At 34.6% G+C, this 9935-nt stretch overlaps 1 protein-coding gene across 1 annotated transcript; it reads left to right on the plus strand.

Annotated features, from left to right (window-relative positions):
- The first annotated feature begins 5694 nt into the window (after positions 1-5694).
- LOC107897206 (probable aspartic proteinase GIP2) lies at positions 5695-7232 on the plus strand. Its single transcript, XM_016822568.2, has one exon. The coding sequence runs from the start codon at positions 5748-5750 to the stop codon at positions 7050-7052; it is 1305 nt and encodes a 434-aa protein (XP_016678057.2). The 5' UTR covers positions 5695-5747; the 3' UTR covers positions 7053-7232.
- Positions 7233-9935: the final 2703 nt, after the last annotated feature.

Genomic DNA, 9935 nt, shown 5'->3' on the forward strand with positions numbered 1-9935 from the left:
GTGTTGTTCCAAATATAGTGTGGACCATAAGTGTGTTAGGTCCTAGCTATATCAGTTACTATTAGAATCAGAATTGGATGGGGAAGGGGAGGAGTTCCAGATGATTTAGATCAATCGGAGGGTTCTCCAATCGAAACGATGGTCCAGTATCTTATACTTTCGCTTCATGCTATCCAAGGTACCCATACGATGAAGGTGGCAACATCTTTGGGAACTGCTCACATTATTATTCTGGTTGACTCAGGAAGTACGCACAATTTCATAAGTGCAAGGCTAGCGAGACATCTTGCCACATCCTTTAGTCAAAAACATAAATTGAAGGTCGTGGTGGCTAATTGGGGTAGTGTGTTCACCTAATGGCTGTGCCAGGAAGTGCACTAGGGGGCCTAAGGATTGAGTTTCTCAATAGATTTTTTTTTGTTCTACCAGTTAAGGGGTGTGTTATGGTTTTGGGAGCATATTAGCTCCTATCATTGAGAAGTATTACTTAGAACTTCAAGGCTTTGACCATGTGATTTAACTATAACTGGAACATATACTTGTTACGAGGCATTCAGTTGGGGGCTGTACAAGTTTTGCGTGATCGTGAGACTGCAATGAGTTTTTCCATCATGGAGAATCCTTAGGGCTCCTATACACTCCTAATGGCTACTGCTGATTTGGCATCACTACAATTATCACCTGAATCAATCTCTAAAAATTTGATTAATCTCTTAGATATATTCCATGACTTGTTTCAAACACCAACTGGGTTACCTCCATCACGCTTACAAGATCATCACATTCCACTCAAGGATGAATTGATGATAGTCAAGATGAAACCTTACAATTACCCGCCATCTAAAAGAATGAGATGGAACGATTGGTACAAGGGATGCTACACAATGGAATTATCAGAGACAGTAACAATGCGTTTGCTTTTCCAATTGTAATGGTAAAAAAAGGGTGAAAGTTGGCGTGTATGTGTGGATTATCGACAGTTAAATCAGCTAACTATTAGAGAAAACTTCTTGATTCCAGTAATAAAAAAACTATTAGACGAGCTTGGTCAGACAATGTTTTTCTCTAAACTTGACTTTCGATCAAGTTATTATCAAATTCACATGCATGAAGAGGACATCCACAAGACAACTTTTCGGGCACATGAAGGCCATTACGAGTTTTTAGTAATGCCTTTCGGACTCACTAATGCTCAATCCATCTTCCAAGCTCTAATGAATTCAATTTTTAAGCCATTGTTGAGTAAATTAGTGCTTATCTTTTTTAACGACATATTGGTATATTTTAGCTCATGGACTAAGCATTTGTTACAGCTAAAAAGGGTGTTAAACTTGTTGCGATTCCACCAACTATTTGCAAATAAAGATAAATGTCGGTTTGAGGCCACCAGCATCGAGTACCTAGACCATTTTATCTCTTGTGGCATCGTGGCTATGGATCAGTCGAATGTCAATAACATGTTAAGTTGGCCTAAATCACAATTAGTCAATGAGCTTAGATCAATTCTGAGATTATCGGGGTACTATAGGTGGTTTATAAAGGGGTATGATACCATTGCTAAACCACTTACCAAACTTTTGAAAAAGAATAAATGGGCATGAACATTGTCAGCCGATGAAGCTTTCTGAGCATTAAAAATGGCCATCAGTTCAACCCTTGTTATTGTGCTACCCGATTTTAACAAGGAATTTTGTGTTGACACAAATGCCAACGACATTGGAGTCAGGGTTGTCCTCCATTAGCAGGGTCATTTGGTGGTGTTTTTCAGCAATACCTTAGGGTTGAGATATAAGGCACTACCTATTTACTAGAAAGAGATGCTAGCAACATTATTAGCTGTTAAGAAATAACATCACTATTTGGTAGGTCGACATTTCAATATTTGAATTGACCATTAGAGTCTCTGATTCCTTTCCAACCAGTAGGCCATCACGCCATTCCAACAAAGATGGGTCACCAAAATACTAAGATATAGTTTTGATATTACGTACAAGAAAGAGAGTAAGAATATGGTGGTCGATGCTCTTTCTCGACAACCCGATTGTTTCTTGGAACAACTTTTCCAAATGGTGAAAAGTTTCATTGTTTCGCAGTTGTGGCCCCACATGCAGCAATCATGGAAACACGACCCAAAGCTAAGTAAGTTGTGTGTTGAATTGCAACATAATTCCAATTCACATCCAAAATACTTGTGGGATGGTACATGTCTCAAGAGAAAAGGGAAGTTGGTAATTGAATCTGATCTGGAAATACAAATGGAGCTTTTTAACTTTTTTCCATAACAGTGCCATAAGGGGCCACTCGGGCACTACGACCACACGTCATCGAATGACAGGTTGAGTCTATTAGAAAAGGATGTCCAAAGACATTAATAGATGGGTGAGGGAATGTGATATTTGTCAAAAGAATAAATATGATTTATCGGCTTCACCGGGATTCTTGCAATCACTGTCAGTACCTATTAGAGCATGGGCAGATATAAGTATAGATTTTATAGACGGGCTGCCGGTTTCGAAAGGGAAGGAAACCATATGGGTTGTGGTAGACCGTTTGATGAAATATGGCCACTTCGTAGCTTTGGCTCATTCTTACTCGGCTTTAATAGTAGCTTAGGCTTGTTTATATAATATTTTCAAACTTCATGGCTTATTTGACAATATTGTTTCTGACAAAGACAATGTCTATGTCAATATTTTTTGGCAAGAGTTTTTCACAAAGCTTGGGACAAAACTTCACTGTTTGACTGTTTACTACTCGCAAATGGATAGACAAATAGAAGCCTTAAACAAGTGCCTCAAAAATTACTTGTGATGCATGACGGGGGAATGATTAAATGAATGGAACTGCTGGTTACCACTAACCAAATGGTGGTATAATACCACCTTCTATTTTGCTATCAAGGAGACGCCTTATGAAGCTTTGATACGAGCAGCTCAGTCTAATTCAAAGGCCATAATATAGTTGAAATTAGTTTTAACTCTGGGAGTTTGTTTCTTGTGCAAGATTTCTTTCTTGAGCTGTGGGAATTTATTTTTCACCCTTTAATTTACCAATGATTATTTCTTGAAGGGTTGATTAGAGCCATTAATTGAGTTTGTTGGAATTTATATCTTAAATGGTTCAATTAGACATTTGTCCTTCTATTCATCATATCCATCGGTTTTATTCAATCCATCTTCCACTTTTAAATTTTTTCTATTTGTTTATTTTTATATTATTATGATTTGTTATTTGTTCTCAAATTTCTTCTTTTACTGTTTTCGACTTCTTTATTACTAAATTTGATTATTTCTTTTTTTCAGATTAGACCCAAATCTTTCCTTCCTGGTTAAACTTGAATTTGATCCTTGATCTGCTTCCTCCGCCTCATTTCGTATCAAGCTTTATATGGGTAGGCACTTCCATAATATTTTCCATATTTAACTGGATCGTTTAGTGTAGCCTGTGTAGACCGAAGCCTCTAATAGCGAGAGGTTGCTAGGAAAATGCTGCAGTTCCACCTTTAACACGCGTAGGAGAGAATGTAATACTTTGCAGATAAGAAAATGAGCGATCGACATTTTCAAGTGAGAGACTAGGTCTATCTGAAACTCCAACCTTACCGAACATACCATTCAAAGGGCCTTCAGGCAGAAGTTAGCTCCTCGATATTTTGGGTCGTTTAAAGTAGAAGCCAAAATAGGGGAAGTAGCCTATTGCCTCCAACTACCACCGGACTTACGAGTGCATCGAACTTTTCATGTATCACAGCTTAAGCGTCATATTGGCCAGCAACCATTACATCCTGTACTACCGGCAATAGTCTTGGATGGGACCCTTCCGAAAGAACCAGTTTGGGTTATAGACAGAAGAATGGTAAAGAGGGGAAACCAAGCAGTGATCGAGGTGTTGATTGAATGGACAAATGCATTTCCAAAAGATGCTACTTGGGAGAAATTGGCTGACCTGCGGCATCGTTTTCCAACCTTTGATCCTTGATGTCAAAGATCATGTCTACAAGGGGAGTAGTTGTCACGTGCTCATTTACACTATTGACATGTTGTTGTTATTTCTTTATGTTTTAAGAATAATACGATGAGTTTTGGGAAGTCAAAGCATATGGCTTTGGTGGCTCCGATCTTACTAGTTGTAAATACTTAGGTAGTTTCGATTATTTGGGTTGTAACGTCACCAAGACTCCGTTAAATAGGTAGAGATCTTGAAAATAAACAAGTGTCGCTTTTCTTAATTGTCATTTTTGTTTATTCTCTTGTCTACTTCTTCTTTATTTTCTTTCTTGTGATGTTGTTTCTCTACTGTTAGTGTGATGTAATTCTCAAGAAAAACTCGACCCAAGCTTAGTACACAACAATGGATGATGCAAAAAGCAACGCTGACAGGCAAACGGATGCCCGGACATTGGTGGAAGTGGTGAGTGACACTTCGATAGGAAGCAACAATTTTCTTTTTTACAAACTGATAAGGAAGGGGAATTAGGGATTGGGTCTGCTGTGAATAGGGGTAAAAATTTAGGTTAATAAAATCTGGTCGGGTTCGAGCTGAAAAAATCCTATTCGAAACTCGACCCGTTTTTTAAATTGATATTATTTTTAAGCTCAAACCTATTTTTCGAACTTATATTTTTATCTAAATTCTCTCCTATTTTATTAATAGTTTATGTGTATGTATTAATATAATATAACTATTTAAATATATAATAATTATATCAACATGATACAATTATGTCATCTTTCTTTGCTTTTATTTTCACATAGCTTTCTCTTTTCTTTTCTTTTTTACTTTAACTTTCTTCTCTCTTTATTTCTTTCCTTTTTTAATTTCTCCACTCAATTAAAGAATAAAAATGATAAAAATATTTGCTACAAATGAAAAGCAATTGGCCAATGAGTTGGCCATTGTATACCACTTGCCTCTGCTTGGAGACAACTTTCCTTACTTTAATGGCATAATAAATTTTTTTTCCTACAGTTCAAAAAAGAGAGAGTATATTTTAATTTTTTATATTTTTAGTCTTTAAATTTAATTTATATTTTTGTCAAATGATTTCAAAATCAATAATAAAAAGTTAAGTGGATGACATGTTAACATTTAATTAATTTTTTAAAATTTAAAAATTATTAATAAATATTTTTAACAATTTTTATATTTTTAAATATTTTTAATTTTTAAAACTTCATTTTAATTTTTTTAAAAATTAATTAAATACTAACATCTTATCCACATAATAATTTACCTGCTATGCGATGTAAGTAAAGTTCAAAAAAATTAACTTTTTCATTGAAATAAGAAACAACAATGAGAAGCTCCTTTTGAAAGAAAGGCGGGAAAAGAAACTGGTCATATGGGATTTGTTTAAAGGAGAATTGTATGGATTTTGCTCAACCTTCTGATTCAGTACTTATCTTTTCTATATTTAAATATCTTTAATTTGCAACATGCATGGGTACATATAAAAACACTACAACTAGATTTGAATTTCAATGTAAATTAATTTATTTTGAGCTGTGTAATTAAGTGAAAAAAAAAATACACGCTGCAATTTCTTTTACTTGGGATCTCATCTTACTACTTTGAGAAATAATAGGGAGTTAAAAATTAAATAAATAAAATAAGACCAGAGTCCATGGTCAAAATTGGCATCTGGATAAACCTAGCTAGATTTGCCACCCACCATTTACAGCTATAAATAGACCTCTTCTTTCACTAGCTCTTCACACCTCTCTCTACTTCTCTACCCAAAGACAACAATGGCTGCCTCAAGTAACTTCCTCCTTTTTTCAGCTTCTCTTTTCTTCTTCATAGTCTCTCCTTCAATTCAAGCTTCTTTTAGGCCTAAAGCACTACTCCTTCCAGTCTCAAAAGATGCTTCAACTCTCCAATATCTCACTCAAATCAAGCAAAGAACCCCTTTAGTGCCTATCAAGTTGACCCTTGATCTTGGTGGTGAATATCTCTGGGTCGATTGTGACCAAGGCTATGTCTCATCTTCCTACAAGCCTGCCCGTTGTAACTCGGCTCAATGCAACTTGGCTAGGTCTAAGGCTTGCGGAAGTTGCTTCGATGGTCCCAAGCCAGGCTGCAACAATAATACTTGTAGTCTCCTCCCATCCAACAGCGTCAAAAACAGTGGCACCATTGGCGAGGTTGCCCAAGATGTTGTATCCATCCAATCTACCAATGGAAAGAATCCTGGGAAAGAAGTTACAGTGTCTAAGTTTCTCTTCACTTGCGGTTCTTCTTTTCTCTTGGACGCTCTTGCCGGTGGTGTTAAAGGCATGGCTGGTCTAGGTAGAACAAAGATTTCAATGCCTTCCCAATTCGCTGCTGCTTTTAGTTTCCCTAGAAAATTTGCAGTTTGTTTGAGTTCATCTTCAGGCTCCAATGGTGTCGTCATCTTTGGCGATGGGCCTTACAATCTCCTTCCCGATATCGACGTCTCAAAGTCTCTCATGTACACCCCACTCATTCTCAATCCCGTCAGCACCTCAAGTGCTTCCTTTCAAGGTGATCCATCTGCAGACTACTTCATTGGAGTCAATGGCATCGCCATTAATACTAAACCAGTGTCATTCAACAAAACTTTGCTTTCCATCAACAAAGAAGGCCAAGGCGGAACCAAGATCAGCACTGTCACTCCCTACACTGTGATGCAAACATCAATCTACAGAGCAGTAGTTAATGCTTTTATCAAGCAAACTTCCAAGGTTGCCAGGGTTCCAGCAGTGGCTCCTTTCAGTGCATGTTACAATGCTAAAAGCCTTGGCAGCACTCGCGTTGGGCCAGCAGTGCCACAAATCGATCTCTTGCTACCAAACAAAGTGGTATGGAGAATATTTGGAGCAAACTCAATGGTGCAAGTCAACAAGGACGTATTGTGTTTAGGGTTTGTAGATGGAGGACTGGAACCCACAACGTCGATAGTGATCGGAGGGCATCAAATAGAGGACAACCTTCTGCAGATCGATCAAGCTGCATCCAAGCTTGGGTTCAGTTCTTCCCTCCTCTTCCGTCGAACAACATGTTCCAACTTCAACTTTACATCAACTGCTTAAGGGGGTCCCACCAGTTTCAGAATTCCTTTCCCATTATTATTATCGGTGTGTTAATTAGATCGTGTGTGAGAATATTGCACATGGCCTTGTATTAAAACCCGTGCTTTTTGCTTGCCAGTGGGTTCGTCTTATGTACTTTGGAGTTCAAGTTGCAATAAACTAATGACATATTTATCAAAACCTGATTAAAAAATAGCAGTGCACAACTGGTTCTGTCTTGATAAGATTCAAAGTTTTAGATTAAAATATTTGGATTTCCGCATGCTTGAATAAGATTATATATCCAGGGGTCCGATTGTTTCCCAGCTAGCATCGAATGAGTTGGGAGAGTTAGTAAATACGAAAACGACAACCAAGGGAAGGGGGTTTAGGGATAATTGAGTCTGCATGAAGGACTCAGGGTTCTAAGTTTCGGCTGTGTCTACCTAATTATAGCTTTACCAAGCATACTGCCTATTATTTCTTAGCGAAGAAAAGAGAATACTATGTTATTTTATATGTTCTTATCGTTTTGGGAAGATGGGAGACTTGACTTTTGGATTTCAGTAAAGGACGTCGATGTTATTGGATTTGATTCGAAACTTCGTTGCTGCTGGAATCACCGATCGTAGTCACGGTTAATCTTTTCGTCATCATATACAACAGTAATACATAATATAAATAAGGAATAAAACATTATACCATTATCTGAAAAAAAAATCTATATTTAAACATAAAAAATTATAGTAGCAGTAACATGAAAAAATTAAAAACTTATAATTCATCTTTTGTCAATTTAGTCTTTATTTTTTCAATTATATTTGGCCATCAACCTTTTAAAAAGAATTGAATAAACATTGAATTTTTAAGCATGGTAGCTTGCATGGAATCCACATGTGCTTTATGCTTTTTTTTTGAATTTTGAGTTTTTTTTAATATTATATAATTATTAAATTATTTGTTATGTGGCATATAAGACAAATAGTGCCATGTCAACATGAAGCACACATTGATTGCCACATCAGTAGCCACACCAACATAGTTAAAAAAATTAATGTTTTAACGTTTTCGTTAAAAAAACGATTTGACTACTTTTTAAAAGTTTAATGGCCAAATTTAGTTTAAAAAAATGAGGGTCAAACTGACAAAAGATGTAAACAATAAGGGCTAAATTTATTATTACTAACAAAAAATACATCATTTTGACCAATCGTGTTATTAATTGCATCCTAACCCACATTGTCAAATTAATCCAACGGCAAACTCTGATCAGTCAAAAAAATTTGGGATCAAAATAAATCTAGTTGTTAAGTTCAAGTGCCCAAGTGAACCAAAAAAGGTGTAGATACCAAAGTAAACCTAGTTGTCAAGTTCAAGAGTCAATGTGGACCTACTTGCCAAGCTTAGGGGCCAAAAGTTACATTATCCCCTTTTTTTTCACGGTCATTAACACTACGTTTGGTTCGCTGTAATGGAATAGAATTGTAATATAATAGAGTTGTAGTCAGTAATTCAACTGTTTGGTTAAATGAAATAAAATAGAACTGTAATAATATTCTTGTGTTTGGTTGAATGGAATGAAGTTGTAATTGCATAAGGAAAAAAAACTGAAATGATCAGGGTACCCTTAGCAGAATTTTTTTAAAGTAAATGATTATTGTTATTGTTATTAAATTTTAATAGAATGATTATTAAAAATAATTTAATAATAAATAATAAATAATTTAATCATATTTTTATATAATTTAACAATATTTTAAATATAATTATTTTTATATTAAATTATGTTAAAATATTTTATTTTAAATTATATTAAAGTATTCAAATATTTTATTTTTATATTTTCTAGGTCTAAGTTTTAAAGGACTAATATGGAAAAAAAATTTGTTATTCGATGTTACATAGAATAGTCATTCTTTGGTATCACCAAAGAATAGCTATTACGGGAAGACAAGTAATCGGGAAGTAATATTCATTCTATTAAATGAATATTACGTTCAACCAAACAAAAGAATGATTTACCATTCAATGGATAACATTCCCCCTCAACCAAACATGGTGTAAGAGAATGGACTTAAAAGAATAATGATTTTCAAGGGATCAAAATGGATCAATAAAAATTCGAGCCCAAAAGCTACATTATTTTAAAATTATAAAACTATAAAAATTTGAAATAATAAAAAAATATTAAAATTATAACAAAAATAAAGGAGAGAATATTTTCAAAGAACACTTACTCATAATACATTAGTTAGAGTAAAGTATTATGTTTCATATGATCTGAAAAGACATCTGACAATGCAAAAATAGTCAAACATATTGATAAAAAAGGAGGTGTCATGATTCCATATATAAAACATTGTGACTTTATAAGTTTATGGAATGCTTAATTCATAATCCAACTAACTGTACGTATTTATAATATGAAAAGATTGAAATATTCGTTGCTTTTAAGGACCTCTGTTGCTATGACATTCGTTGGAGTCAAATTATTTTTTCTTCACTGATTTTCTAGGTTATATTTTAGTTTATAATAGTTCGTAGTGTAATACTAATTATTCCTTTCGAGATTAGGCAATATGATAAAATTAATATATATATATTTTCTTTATCATTTTGTGCATGCTTCATTCAAAAAAAAAATTTTATTTTTAAGAAAGTTTACTAATATGAATTTTTTTTTCTTTTCAAGGTATTCACTGGATCGAACTCAGTAATTAATTTTTTGCGTTTTGTAGACCCATTGAGGGATAGACATTAATCATAAATTTTAAAGCTACTTCATACCCAGAGTAAAAATTAAACCTTTGAGCATTTGTTAATATAGAAAAACTCTTATCATCTCATTTTACTATTACTGGCACGGGTTGCTTTTAAGCTTATAAAGATTGCATGAAATTATTT

Source organism: Gossypium hirsutum, chromosome D10 (genome assembly GCF_007990345.1).
Source record: "Gossypium hirsutum isolate 1008001.06 chromosome D10, Gossypium_hirsutum_v2.1, whole genome shotgun sequence".
Lineage (NCBI taxonomy): Eukaryota > Viridiplantae > Streptophyta > Magnoliopsida > Malvales > Malvaceae > Gossypium > Gossypium hirsutum.